At 39.6% G+C, this 14,932-nt stretch overlaps 3 protein-coding genes and 1 pseudogene across 7 annotated transcripts; all 4 read right to left on the bottom strand.

Annotated features, from left to right (window-relative positions):
• Positions 1-305: 305 nt before the first annotated feature.
• Positions 306-2,163, bottom strand: LOC117566725 (probable cytochrome P450 6a23). The gene is made up of 2 exons (XM_034246268.2): positions 1,071-2,163; positions 306-1,017 (listed from the first exon to the last, which is right to left on the bottom strand). Exons 1-2 carry the CDS (start codon positions 2,146-2,148, stop codon positions 596-598), a joined length of 1,500 nt encoding a protein of 499 aa, XP_034102159.1. The 5' UTR covers positions 2,149-2,163; the 3' UTR covers positions 306-595.
• A 1,593-nt stretch (positions 2,164-3,756) lies between these two features.
• On the bottom strand, positions 3,757-8,414 carry LOC117566350 (probable cytochrome P450 6a23). Of its 5 annotated transcripts, none has more exons than XM_052005162.1 (3): positions 7,332-8,414; positions 6,987-7,271; positions 3,757-3,927 (listed from the first exon to the last, which is right to left on the bottom strand). In XM_052005162.1, exons 1-3 carry the CDS (start codon positions 8,407-8,409, stop codon positions 3,797-3,799), a joined length of 1,494 nt encoding a protein of 497 aa, XP_051861122.1. In that variant the 5' UTR covers positions 8,410-8,414; the 3' UTR covers positions 3,757-3,796. The 5 variants fall into 5 exon arrangements, with proteins under 5 accessions (XP_051861122.1, XP_051861121.1, XP_051861120.1 ...); XM_052005161.1 differs by lacking the exon at positions 6,987-7,271 and adding an exon at positions 4,273-4,513 and having other exon boundaries at positions 3,762-4,212; positions 7,573-8,414; XM_052005160.1 differs by lacking the exon at positions 6,987-7,271 and adding an exon at positions 4,273-4,946 and having other exon boundaries at positions 3,767-4,212; positions 8,006-8,414.
• Positions 8,415-10,275: 1,861 nt separating this feature from the next.
• Positions 10,276-10,800, bottom strand: LOC127565706 (cytochrome P450 6a22-like; annotated as a pseudogene).
• Positions 10,801-10,867: 67 nt separating this feature from the next.
• LOC117566352 (uncharacterized) lies at positions 10,868-14,726 on the bottom strand. The gene is made up of 5 exons (XM_034245839.2): positions 13,626-14,726; positions 13,145-13,568; positions 12,812-12,845; positions 11,400-12,495; positions 10,868-11,339 (listed from the first exon to the last, which is right to left on the bottom strand). The coding sequence occupies exons 1-5, from the start codon at positions 14,689-14,691 to the stop codon at positions 10,924-10,926; spliced, it is 3,036 nt and encodes a 1,011-aa protein (XP_034101730.2). The 5' UTR covers positions 14,692-14,726; the 3' UTR covers positions 10,868-10,923.
• Between the last annotated feature and the right edge of the window lie 206 nt (positions 14,727-14,932).

The following is a 14,932-nucleotide window of genomic DNA, read 5'->3' as shown; positions in this document are numbered from 1 at the left end:
TACTATATTACTATCTGCAAACACAATTATGTTTGGCTTAATGCTATTCAAGCGATGCTTGGGTTATGGATCATTGGTTAACTGCTCAACTATAAAATGTATATAGAAAAAGTTGTACTTAAAATATTATAGTACATGACATTGCTTAAAGAATTTTAATTTGTTTATTCTTTGTATACATACATATAATATAAGTCGAAAGCTCACTCACTCTCTTTGCAAATGATAATTGAGCACAGAGAGAGCAGAATTAAAGCTTTATAAAAATCGCTCTCTCTCTCTCTCTCTCTCTCTCTCTCTCTCTCTTTCTCTCGCATATATGGAGAGCGATAATTGATACATTGCGTCGTCTAACAAGTTGAGTTTTTCTACTACATTGTCAACTGGTTTGACATTGTTGTTTGTATTCTTTTTATGGCTGTGTGCTTGAAGAACATTAGAGCTACACATAGCATAAATTGATAAATACACCCTTTTAATAAATAGTATTTTGAATTGACACTGAAAGTTTAAGTATTTCAACTCAATTGCACTTTTCTCACTGTAGCAAATGTTCTCTTTGTCTAGACATTTTTTACAATTTGTAATAGATATTTTATTGCAGTGCTTCCACCCGCAGCTTGAACCCGCCCTTTGTGTGCAATAGAAATGAATGATTCTCGAATTGCATTCGCTGTGGCGTTTCGTCAGCGAAACTGAAGCGAAAATTACGCAACAATGCGATGAGACCCACAGCGACTTTGATGCGGCCAAATCGCATCCCAATACAAATGCGGGGACCTTGACCAAATGGAATAAAGGCACAGCTGGGACGCTGTTGGATGGCCTCGTCACTGAAACGTTCTGGCTGAAACTTCTCTGGCTCCGGATAGTACTCGGGATCGTGATGTATGGAATAGACGGGAATGATGAGCTGTGCCCCAGCTGGCAGATAATGATGCGGATGACCAGGCACTTCATAGCGAGCATTGGTACGGCGCAAATGCTCCGTGGCAACGGGATACATACGAAGGGTCTCTGCAAAGCATTTTTGTAATATTTGCAATTCGTAAAGAGTTTTTAATGCTTACCAGAAATGACCTGGTCAAGATACTTAATTTTCTGCAATGCTTCGTAGGTGAGCTCACCGTGTTCGCTATGCTGAGCAATTGCCTCCTCAATCTCCTCACGCAGCTGGCTTTGTATATGCTCGTTGCGTGCTAGCTCATATAGAGCCAAGCTTAAAGCTGTGGCTGTTGTCTCAAATCCAGCCACAAGGAACACGTACATCTGCGCGGCAATCTCATTGAGAGTCAATCCCTCCTCCGTGTTTCCCGCCTCGTACTTTTGTTTCATTTCCAGCATAATTCCCACGAAATCATTGCACTTAATGTTGTGTTCTTCCCTGTACTTGATGGTGTCCTTCACCAGGCCCATGTAAAAGGCCTCCACATCAGCAGGCGTGCGCTTGAGATGCAGCTTTAGACTGAGCTTGGGGAAGAACAAGCAAAAAATGTAATCATAACGCTTTTTCAGCATGGCATTGAGACCCATTTGCACAAAGGGTGCCTTCGGATCCCGCAGCCCGTTGCACTCTAGTCCAAATATCGCAGTTCCTATCGTATCCGATGTATAGCAGGCCAACAGCTTGGTAACCTCTAAGGAAGCAGCTGCTCCGCCACAGCGCTCCTTTAGCACTTTGACTAGTTCCTGAGCCGTTCGGGTGACTGTTAGAAACATTAGTTTCATTTTGGCTCCACTGAAAATGGGAGTCATTCGTGGTCTCAGGCTGTGCCACTTGGGACCATCAACAGCGAAGAGGTGGGCGGACAATGGATCGTCCTGCTCATTGTAGAATAGTCCGCGACTGTCGAAATTCGTAAAGTCTTTAATGAGTACGCGTTTCAATAGCTCCATATCCGTTATAATGTAAATAGGTGTCATGAGGAAGTATGCCCCCACATAAGGTCCCAAGTGTTTGTACTTCAGATATAGCCTTTGCATTATCTGCGAGGTATGTTGGGTCACTCGCCAGCCCCACATGTTGCCCACTATGGGCAGGGGAGGTTCGTGGGCAATGCCACGACGCTTCAGATAGGAGAAACGCCACTTCATCCATATGTAGAAACTGATACAGACACCCGCGGCTAGGTAAATCGAGACGAACATTTTACTTCAACAAATTAACCGAAACTGTTTGGCAGTTGTCTTAGCGCAAACACATTTATAGTCCATCGTGTAGTCCGTTGACCAGGTCAGGACATCAATTAAAATTAGGGTTTTTGGTATTTTGTATAATAAACAAGTAAGAAAGCTGCTCATTTTAGCTGTAGTAGACCCTTCACTTTTATTTTTTATTATGAGAGTCATAAACAAATTGTAACTTGCGTTCAAATAAATGATGGAAAGATTAAGATTTTCTTACTCACACAAATGGTCGACATGTAAATGAACTCAAGTTAAAAAAACACAAAAAGTATCTAAGGTGTATACATGTACGAGTAGTAGTATCTATGATGTAGGCTTTAAGAAGTTTGGCGAATATTATGGAATTGGTAGGAGATATTACAATTATTCAATGTCTGTATCTTTTACATAAGTAGTTCCTCAGTTCAGAGTGATGATATTTACGGACGGACAGATTCAGAATACATACAATCATGTGCTCGGAGATGTAATAGACTCGTTTTTATTTGTTTAAATTAAAGGGTCTAAAAAATTCAGCGAGTGGATTTAGACGTCTTACTTATGGTACCTTAGACTAATAACGACTATTAAAATGTACCTAATATGCATTGAGAGCACTAATTATGAGCTTGTGGGTCAACGTAATTGTTTGGAACTTATGGAAATTATTAAAGTTAAACGACAATACTTTGAACCTTCCCGCGACAACTATCTTACCGCTTTCGTTTTATTAAATGATAGGTGTTTTAAATATATGACCCTTTAAAACGTTTTAAATTCCTCTAATGTTTTTTTAAACATTAAACATTAATATAAAATTATATTAATTGTTATTTATTTATTAAGTATTACGGTTGTAATTTTAATACATCGGTATCTCAGATTCTATAAATGCTTGTTACTACTAATTAATTCCAATTCCAGGCATTGCTTATTATTTTTTATTTTTTCGCACATTTCAAATATGAACTCAAATAATGTTTGATGTTATGTTGTTTTGTATATTCGTGCACGCTTAATAATTTATATAAATTTTCAAGTAAATCTTAAGGATTAACTTATAGGTAAGTACTGATTGACTGTTAGTTACACACAACAGACAGGATTCGTCTTCCAAATTGTTTTTCAAAAACTTTTAAGTTATCAACCAAATCAGCAAGACTAGTATAGTCAACTACTTAGTTTAATTCCACAGCTTCTGTAGTCTCTGAGATATAGGTTCGGATACGAACGTAAAGTTCAATAGTCTCGGTAGTTGACTTTGATCAAGGGTCCGACACTATTTTTTAGTTTTTTAAATAATTTCTATTTCACAATTTAGAAAATACTTGAGCAGAATCCATTTTCAATTTTCGAATCATATCGAATACTAACTAACATTAATATATTGTGTGTTATAACGCCATTAGTAATAAAACAAAGATAATCATATTTTCAAACAGCGATTTATAAAGACTTTTAATATTAGTAATTTTTTATTTTACTTACAATGTTTTTTTGTTTTAATTTACGAATTATTTAATATAAAATCTTACCTTATGTGATAATAAAATAAAACGAAACGAATAAAACTTTAAATACTAAAAAAAGTAAAAGTCAAGTTTTTTTTTTTAACAAATGAAAATGTTAATTATATCTTTTCGACCTTAAGATGAATGCCATTTTCAGCAGATAACAATAAGTTCTTCTTTACAAATTTAATAGGTACTTGTGTGGTTGGTGAAACAGAAAACTTAAAGTCCTTAATCAGATGGCCCAGACCTACGCAGGTCTGCATTAGACCAAAGCGCGAGCCAATACAGTTCCGAGGACCATCCCCAAAGGGCAGCCAAGTGCAAGATTGCCGCGCCTGGATCGCAGATTCCGTGAAGCGTTCTGGCTTGAACTTCTCTGGTTCTGGATAGATGTCGGGATCATAGTGAATGCCCAGTGCAGGAATAACCACAACACTATCTTTTTCAATGAAATATTTGGGATCATCAAGCGAATAATCCGAGTTTGCCTTTCTCGTTAGATGAGCCAACACGGGGTACTTGCGCAGGGTTTCTGTACAAAGAGTGATCGTTAATATTTACAAAAATGTAATGAATTAGTCGAACTACTTACCCATGACGACCTGTTCTAAGAGTGCCATTTCTTTGATATTATCATAACTAAACTCATTGTTGTGCTTAGCCAGCACTTCTTTGATTTGCGCTCTAAGCTTGTCCTGTATATCCTGATGTTGTGCCAGTTCATAGAGGGCAAAGCCCATAGTTGTGGAGCTCGTTTCAAACCCGGCGACGAAGAATATGAAAGCCTGGGCAGCTAATTCTTCAAACGACAGACCATCCTCAGTATTTCCCTCCTGATGCTTCTGATACATTTCGATGAGCATGTCCATGAAATCATTTCGTTTCTCCTTCGTCTTCAGGCGATAGTCGATGGTTTCTCTGACAATGCGAGTATAGAAATCGCTAACCTCTTCAGTTGTGATTTTCAGATGGAGGCGACGCGACAGTTTCGGATATCCGAATATAAAGAAATCCAAGAGACCAAAATAGCGACGCTCAGTCACCGCACGTTTGCCCATGTCTACAAAATCGGCATTCGCACCACGTTGGCTATTGCAATTGAGACCAAAGGCACAAGTTCCAATTACATCGGCAGTGTATCGACCAACCAGATCGGTAATTTCCAGCTCCTTGGCCGATGGTAACTTCTCGTTGAATACCTTGGACATTTCTTCGGCCACTCTCAACACAATGGGCAACATGTGCTTCATCTTGCCCGACGTGAAGGTGGGCGAAAGCTTGTGCCGTAGATGACGCCATTTCTGACCTTCAATGGTGACTAAAGTTGCCGACAGGGGATCGTCTTCTTCATTGTAGAATATGCCGCGATTCTCGAAGTTATTAAAGTCTTTGATTAACACACGTTTGGCAAGCTCCAAATCGGTGACGACAATAGTCTTCGTAAAAAAGAAATAGAGGCCAGCGAATGGACTGCCGCTATTCTTGTACTTCAAATAATAATCTTTGAAAATCACACTAAGCTGACGTTTCGATGACCAATCTCCCATGTTTCCCTTGGGAAATGTGGGCTCATCGTGCGGAATTCCTCGACGAACCCAGTAAGTGTACCGATTACGAACTGCGTAATATAGCAGCCCGAGAATAATACCAATTAACGCTATGATCAACATTTCACGCTCCGTTGCACACTGAGTTTATTTCAGGCTCAGCACTTGATATTTATAGTCCAAAGCTCTCGCTCTCTTAAAAGCTTTTACTTATAAGAGCGGCAATCAATAAGATAGTTATGAATATCGAATATGGGGGAGTGCTTACAAATATTTGTAACTTGTATTCTAATAATACATATAATTTCAATATTGTTTTAATTATTTAAATTAAAAATGTACCGTAGACGGCACAATATACCAGATTGTCAGCCAAAGCAACTAACCCCTCTAGTAAGTAGGCGTTTTTGCCCATACAAAAGTATTTATTCGATATATATTAGCTGATCGCAATTAATTTTTAAAGAATCACAATTAACACAGTTATTATTGTATATACCAAAATTCACAGCTCTAGCTCTAAAATTACGCTTCTTATTCGATTTTTGTTGATTTGCGCGAACGGAAGTGGGCGTGGCAAAAATTTGAAAAAAACTTGATCTGCGTACAAACATAACAAATGCTGTCGAAGAATTATAGTTCTATCTCTTATAGTCTCTGAGATCCAGTGTTTCATTCGGAGAGACGGACAGACGGACATGGCTAGATCGTCTCGGCTGTTGACGCTGATCAACAATATATATACATTTTGGGGTCGGAAATAACTCCTTCTGTTGTATACATTTCTTACCGGCACAAAATTATAATACTCTTCTACCCTATGGGTAGCGGGTATAACTATTTTGAATTTTAACTCTCGGGCTTACATTATCTTATCTGAGGAAAGTTTAAATTAGTCTAAGCTTTCGCAATGTAACACTCAAAATGTGAAATGCTTCCCCATATCAAATACTCCGAGTATTTTCTAATCTCTTCAACGTTCAGATAGACAAACTTTATTTTGGATTCTGTGCGTGGGCATACACTGAACTAAAAATGTCGCAGCAATTGAACCAAGGCAATGATCGTCTGCATCTTGCCAAATCGCATACCAATACAATTGCGGGGACCATCTCCAAAGGGCAACCACGAGGCAGTGGGACGTTGACGCATATTTTCGATGGTAAAGCGCTCGGGGATAAACTTTTCCGGTTCTGGATACAGATCTTGATCGTGGTGTTTTGCATACTCGGGGATAAGTACCATCTGACCAGGTTCAACATAGAAATGTCGATTTCCCATCGCCGGATAGCAATTGCGTGAAATGCGGGCAATGTGCGGCAGGATAAATTCGGTATTTTGACTTACTACATCTTGTGGTCAGAAATTACCTGCTATGACCAGCTCCATATCGCGGAGTTCCTGCACGACTTCGTAAGTGAATTCTCCGCCTTTGGTCTCAATTTCAGTTTTATTTTTTTTTAAATAACATTTTTGGGTCAAGAGTGACTAACAATATTTTCTTTTAAAAAATTCTAAAATTTTACTTTAAACGATTATTAAATAAAACGAATGAATAATACGTGAAATACTAATATTTTAAAGCATATATTGTAGTTGAGTTTTTTTTTTACAAATGCAGATGTTAATTATATCTTTTCGACCTTAAGATGAATGCCATTTTCAGCAGATAACAATATGTTTTTCTTTACATATTTAATAGGTACTTGTGTGGTTGGTGAAACAGAAAACTTAAAGTCCTTAATCAGATGGCCCAGACCTACACAAGTCTGCATTAGGCCAAAGCGCGAGCCAATACAGTTCCGAGGACCATCGCCAAAGGGCAGCCAAGTGCAAGATGGTCGTGCCTGGATCGCAGATTCCGTGAAGCGTTCTGGCTTGAACTTCTCTGGTTCCGGATAGATGTCGGGATCATAGTGTATGCCCAGGGCAGGAATAATCACAAAACTGTCTTTTTCAATGTAATATTTGGGATCATCAGGTGAATAGTCCGAGTTGGCCTTTCTCGTTAGATGAGCCAACACGGGATACTTGCGCAGGGTTTCTGTACAAAGAGTGATTATTAATATTCATAAAAATTTAATAAATTAGTTAAACTACTTACCCATAACGACCTGCTCTAAGAGTTCCATTTCTTTAATATTATCATAGCTGAATTCATTATTATGTTTAGCCAGTACTTCTTTGATTTGCGCTCTAAGCTTGTCCTGTATATCCTGATGTTGTGCTAGTTCGTAGAGGGCAAAGCCCATAGTTGTGGAGCTCGTCTCAAACCCGGCAACGAAGAATATGAAAGCCTGGGCAGCTAATTCTTCAAACGACAGACCATTCTCAGTATTTCCCACCTGATGCTTTTGATACATTTCGATGAGCATGTCCATGAAATCATTGCGTTTCTCCTTCGACTTCAAGCGATAGTCAATTGTTTCTCTGACAATGCGAGTATAGAAATCGTTAACGTCTTCGGGTGTGACCTTCAGATGGAGGCGACGCGACAATTTCGGAAATCCGAATATAAAGAAATCCAAGAGACCATAATAGCGAGTCTCAGTCACCGCACGTTTGCCCATCTCTACGAAACCTGCATTCGCACCACGTTGGCTATTGCAATTGAGACCAAAGGCACAAGTGCCAATTACATCGGCAGTGTAGCGACCGACCAAATCGGTGATTTCCAACTCCTTGGCTGATGGCAACTTCTCGTTGAATACCTTGGACATTTCTTCGGCCACTTTCAACACAATGGGCAACATGTGCTTTATCTTACCCGATGTGAAGGTGGGTGAAAGCTTGTGCCGCAGATGACGCCATTTTTGACCTTCAATGGTGACTAAAGTTGCCGACAGGGGATCGTCTTCTTCATTGTAGAATATGCCGCGATTCTCAAAGTTATTAAAGTCTTTGATTAACACGCATTTGGTTAGTTCCAGATCGGTGACGACAACAGTCTTCGTAAAAAAGAAATAGAGGCCAGCGAATGGACTGCCGCTATTCTTGTACTTCAAATAATAATCTTTGAAGATCACACTAAACTGACGTTTCGATGGCCAGTCTCCCATGTTGCCCTTGAGAAACGTTGGCTCATCGTGCGGGATTCCACGACGAACCCAGTAAGTGTACCGATTACGGGCTGCGTAATATAGCAGCCCGAGAATAATACCAATTAACGCTATAATCAACATTTCACGCCCTGTTGCAGACTGAGTTTATTTCAGGCTCAGCACTTGATATTTATACTCCGAAGCTTTCATGAAAGCTTTTTATACCCGCTACCCATAGGGTAGAAGGGTATTATAACTTTGTGCCGGCAGGAAATGTATGTAACAGGTAGAAGGAGGCATCTCCGACCCTATAAAGTATATATATTCTTGATCAGCGTCAACAGCCGAGACAATATAGCCATGTCCGTCTGTCCGTCTGTCCGTCCGTCCGTCTGTCCGTCTGTCCGTATGAGCACCTAGATCTCAGAGACTATAAGAGATAGAGCTATAATTTTTTTTCGACAGCATTTGTTATGTTTGCACGCAGATCAAGTTTGTTTCAAATTTTTGCCACGCCCACTTCCGCCCCCGCAAATCAAAATAATCGAATAGCAAGCGTAATTTTAAAGCTAGAGTTGCGAATTTTGATATTTGGTATATACAATATTTACTATAGTAGTTATGATTCCTGAAAATTTGGTTGCGATCAGATAAAAATTGTCGAAGTTATTAAAGAAATACTTTTGTATGGGCAAAAACGCCTACTTACTAGGGGTCTGAGTTGCTTTGGCTGACAATCTGGTATATTGTGCCGTCTATGGTATATTTTGAATGTGGTACTATATCGATATACCACATATACCATTTGGTATATTTTTAGTATTTTTGCTGTATATTTGGTATATTTTGAGAATAATACCGCAAAATATCTTGCTTTTATTCAAAATGGGTAGCGGGTATCTCACAGTCGAGTACACTCGACTGTAGCTTTCTTACTTGTTTTTATTAGAGCGACAATCAATAAGATAGTAATGAATATCGTTTATGGGGGAGTGCTCACAAATATTTGTAACTTGTATTCTAATAGTACATATAATTTCAATATTGTTTGAATTGAAAAATTTTTGTGTGCTCGACAGTGAGTTATCCGATATAGTACCACATTAAAAATATACCATATGTTAGATGGCACAATATACCAGATTGTCAGCCAAAGCAACTAAGTAGGCGTTTTTGCCCATACAAAAGTATTTCTTGAATAACTTCTATATCTGATCGCAATTAAATTTTCAAGAATCACAATTAGTACAGTTGTTATTGTATTACCAAAACTCGTAGTTCTAGCTCTAAAATTACGCTTCTTATTTGATTTTTGTTGATTTGCGCGAACGGAAGTGGGCGTGGCAAAAATTTGAAAAAGACTTGATCTGCGTGCAAACATATCAAATGCTGTCGAAGAATTATAGTTCTATCTCTTATAGTCTCTGAGATCCAGTGTTTCATTCGGAGAGACGGACAGACGGACATGGCTAGATCGTCTCGGCTGTTGACGCTGATCAACAATATATATACATTTTGGGGTCGGAAATAACTCCTTCTGTTGTATACATTTCTTACCGGCACAAAGTTATAATACTCTTCTACCCTATGGGTAGCGGGTATAACTATTTTGAATTTTAACTCTCGGGCTTACATTATCTTATCTGAGGAAAGTTTAAATTAGTCAAAGCTTTTGCAATATTGCACCCAAAATGTTAAATGTTTCCTCATTTCAAATACTATGAGTCTTTTATTTATGTTGATACGGGTAAGAATACTTAGCTATTATGATGGAACGAAATTTTGAAGTATTCAAAGTGTGTAAATAATCGGAAATGATGAAAAAAAAAAATTTTTTTTAACGTGAATATAAAATTAACAATTGAACTTAAGTAAACAAAAATCTTACGAATACTTCACAGATTGATGATTTCATTCATTTTGTTTATTGAACACAGCACTAACTGGCAAATACAGATAAGTAATTCATTTTCTTGAGATTTTCTTACATATAGTATGTCTTTACTCCTATTTTCTAATCTCTTCAATTTTAAGATAGACAAACTCTATTTGGACACTGAACTAAAAATGTCGCAGCAATTGAACCAAGGCAATGATCGTCTGCATCTTGCCAAATCGCATACCAATACAATTACGGGGACCGTCTCCAAAGGGCAACCACAAGGCAATAAGACGTTATCGCACATTTTTGATGGTAAAACGCTCGGGGATAAACTTTTCCGGTTCTGGATACATATCTGGATCGTGGTGTATGGCATATACAGGGATAAGTACCATCTGACCAGGTTCAATCTAAAAATGTAAATTGCGCGAAATGCGGGAAATGTGCGGCAAGACGGGATACTTGCGTAAGGTCTCTGAAAGACCGATAGATTCGGTTTCATGACTTACTACGTCTTGTGATCAGAACTCACATGCTATGACCAGCTCCATGAAGTGCAACTCCTGCAGGACTTCGTAAGTGAATTCTCCACCTTTTGCCTCAATTTCAGTTTTAATTTTTTTACAATAACATTTTTGAGTCAAGAGTGTCTAACAATATTTTCTTTTTAAAAAATTCTTAAATCTTACTTAGCAAAATGAATAAAACGTGAAATACTAAAATGTAAAATCATATATTGTAGTCAATTTTTTTTGTTCAAATGCAGATTTTAATTATATATTTTCGACCTTAAGATAAATGCCATTCTCAGCACATAACAATATGTTTTTCTTTACAAATGTAATGGGTATTTGAGTGGTTGGTGAAACAGAAAACTTAAAATCCTTAATCAGATGACCCAGACCTACGCAGGTCTGCATTAGACCAAAGCGCGAGCCAATACAGTTCCGAGGACCATCCCCAAAGGGCAGCCAAGTGCAAGATTGCCGCGCCTGGATCGCAGATTCCGTGAAGCGTTCTGGCTTGAACTTCTCTGGTTCTGGATAGATGTCGGGATCATAGTGAATGCCCAGTGCAGGAATAACCACAACACTATCTTTTTCAATGAAATATTTGGGATCATCAAGCGAATAATCCGAGTTTGCCTTTCTCGTTAGATGAGCCAACACGGGGTACTTGCGAAGGGTTTCTGTACATAGAGTAATAATTAATATTAATAAAAGTTTAACAAATTAGTTAAGCTACTTACCCATAACGACCTGCTCTAAGAGTTCCATTTCTTTAATATTATCATAGCTGAATTCATTATTGTGTTTAGCCAGCACTTCTTTGATTTGCGCTCTAAGCTTGTCCTGTATATCCTGATGTTGTGCCAGTTCGTAGAGGGCAAAGCCCATAGTTGTGGAGCTCGTCTCAAACCCGGCAACGAAGAATATGAAAGCCTGGGCAGCTAATTCTTCAAACGACAGACCATCCTCAGTATTTCCCTCTTGATGCTTCTGATACATTTCGATGAGCATGTCCATGAAATCATTTCGTTTCTCCTTCGTCTTCAAGCGATAGTCAATGGTTTCTCTGACAATGCGAGTATAGAAATCGTCAACCTCTTCGGTTGTGATTTTCAGATGGAGGCGACGCGACAATTTCGGAAATCCGAATATAAAGAAATCCAACAAACCATAATAGCGACGATCAGTCACCGCACGTCTGCCCATGTCTACGAAATCGGCATTCGCACCACGTTGACTATTGCAATTGAGACCAAAGGCACAAGTGCCAATTACATCGGCAGTGTAGCGACCAACCAAATCGGTGATTTCCAACTCCTTGGCTGATGGCAACTTCTCGTTGAATACCTTGGACATTTCTTCGGCCACTTTCAACACAATGGGCAACATGTGCTTCATCTTACCCGATGTGAAGGTGGGTGAAAGCTTGTGCCGCAGATGACGCCATTTTTGACCTTCAATACTAAACAAAGTTGCCGACAGGGGATCGTCTTCTTCATTGTAGAATATGCCGCGATCCTCGAAGTTATTAAAGTCTTTGATTAACACGCGTTTGGTCAGCTCCAGATCGGTGACGACAACAGTCTTCGTAAAAAAGAAATAGAGGCCAGCGAATGGACTGCCGCTATTCTTGTACTTCAAATAATAATCTTTGAAGATCACACCAATCTGACGTTTTGTTGGCCAATCTCCCATGTTTCCCTTGGGAAATGTGGGTTCATCGTGTGGAATTCCTCGACGAACCCAGTAAGTGTACCGATTACGAACTGCGTAATATAGCAGCCCGAGAATAATACCAAATAACGCTATTATCAACATTTCACGCCCCGTTGCACACTGAGTTTATTTCAGGCTCAGCACTTGATATTTATAGTCCAAAGCTCTCGCTCTCTTGAAAGCTTTTACTTATAAGAGCGGCAATCAATAAGATAGTTATGAATATCGTTTATGGGGGAGTGCTCACAAATATTTGTAACTTGTATTCTAATAGTACATGTAATTTCAATATTGTTTTAATTGAAACATTTTAAATTACAACTATTCTGAACCTTAACTCTTGGACTTACATTATCTTATCTGAGGAAAGTTTAGATTAGTCTAAGCTTTCGCAATATTGCACTCAAAATGTGAAATGCTTTCCCATATCAAATACTCCCAGTATTTTCTGTTCGAACGAATACATGGTTCTTTATTTTGATACGGGTAAGAATACTTAGGTACGATGATGGAACGAAATTTTGAAGTATTCCAAATATGTAGTAATCGAAAATGATGAACAAAATTTTTTTGTTTTAAACATGAATATTAAAATAACAATTGAACTTAACTAAACAAAACTCGCATTAATATTTCACAGATTGATGATTTCATTCATTTTGTTTATTGAATACAATAGTGGAAGGAGTAACTGGCAGAGGTCGTAGCAAATTCGGATAAGTACATTTCTTTTTTCGTGAGTAACAGGTGGCTTAAGTATTTTTACTACAATTTTCTAATCTCTTCAACTTTTAGATAGATTCCAGTGGCCGGCGCGAGCAATATGTTGTGCTTGACAAACTCTATTTTGGACTCTGTACGTGGACAGACACTGAACTCAAAGCGTCGCAGCAATTGAACCAAGGCAATGATCGTCTGCATCTTGCCAAATCGCATACCAATACAATTGCGGGGACCATCTCCAAAGGGCAACCACGAGGCAGTGGGACGTTGTCGCATATTTTCGATGGTAAAACGCTCGGGGATAAACTTTTCCGGTTCTGGATACAGATCTGGATCGTGGTGTATGGCATACACGGGGATAAGTACCATCTGACCAGGTTCAATATAGAAATGTCGATTTCCCATCGCCGGATAGCAATTGCGTGAAATGCGGGAAATGTGCGGCAAGACGGGATACTTGCGTAAGGTCTCTGAAAGAGTGATAAATTCGGTCTTTTGACTTACTACATCTTGTGGTCAGAACTCACCTGCTATGACCAGCTCCATGTAGCGCAGCTCCTGTACGACTTCGTAAGTGAATTCTCCGCCTTTGGCCTCAATAGTCTCTTCGATTTCTTGGCGCAGCTTCTGTTGGATTTGTGGTTGCTTTGCTAGTTCGAAGAGCGCGAATCCCAGAGTGGATGCCGACGTATCGAAACCGGCGGCAAAAAAGATAAACGCTTGAGCGGTCATCTCCTCCAGCGTGAGTTCACCCCGGTGCTTCATCTCGATGAGCAGATTCATAAAATCGGGGCGAATAATGGTTTTCACCTCACGCTCCTTGACGGTATCCCGCACAATGCGCATGTAAAAGTTGGTGATATCCTTGTGGATTTGACAGAGCCGCAGTCGTCGCGCCAAGTTGGGAAAACTCTCAATGAAGCCATCAATCAGTTTATTGTGTCGCCGATCCGTGAACGCTCGTCGTCCCATTACAGCGAACTCGGCGTTGGGATTACGGAGTCCATTGCAATCGATGCCAAAGACGCAGCGACCAATCACATCGGTCGTGTATCTGCCCATTAAATCACTAATCTCCAGAATACCACAGATGGCATTCTCAGCTTGCTCGGCACAGACTTGAGCCAGTTCCTCGCCGACGGCGCACACGGTGGGAAACATATACTTCATCTTGCCCGAACTGAAAGTCGGAGACATCTTCTGACGCAGAGGCCGCCACTTGGGGCCATCGATGCGAAAGAGATGCCCGGTAAGTGGATCATCGCGTTCATTGTGATACATGCCACGGTCTTCAAAGTTGGCAAAGTCTCGGATCAACACTTGTTTGGCCATCTCCACATCGAGTACCAACACCACAGGGCGCATCATCATGTAGAAGCCCACGAAGGGTGCTCCGGTGATCTTGAAGCGTTCATACAATGGCGTCAGAATATCTTTGAAATGTCGCGTCTTGCGGAATCCTTTCATGTTGCCCATCGGGAAACTTGGTCGCTCATGGCTGATGCATCGACGTGACCAATAGCTAAGCCTGGTCCGCACATACCAGAAACCGATGGCAAGCGAAATTAATAGCAGCGCAATCACATCAAGCATTTCTCGCGTTTCATTTGCAACTGTTCTGTCTCTTCTGTCGAGCCTATGAAGCTCTTCTTAATCAGCTGCGGTACAAAGTGCACTTTCTGAATTCGCAATGCATCGAGGCAAATGTCGTTGACTTTCACATACCCATTAATAAGTATTGAATTTTTTAAAATACGAATGTGTATTTAGTTATTTGGCAATATGGGTAATTTAGATAAGACTTGACTAAAATTCTATTATAAATAATGTATTG

This window comes from Drosophila albomicans, chromosome 3 (genome assembly GCF_009650485.2).
Source record: "Drosophila albomicans strain 15112-1751.03 chromosome 3, ASM965048v2, whole genome shotgun sequence".
Lineage (NCBI taxonomy): Eukaryota > Metazoa > Arthropoda > Insecta > Diptera > Drosophilidae > Drosophila > Drosophila albomicans.
Note: the sequence above shows the minus strand (reverse complement) of the source record. Positions and strands in the feature narration are given on the sequence as shown.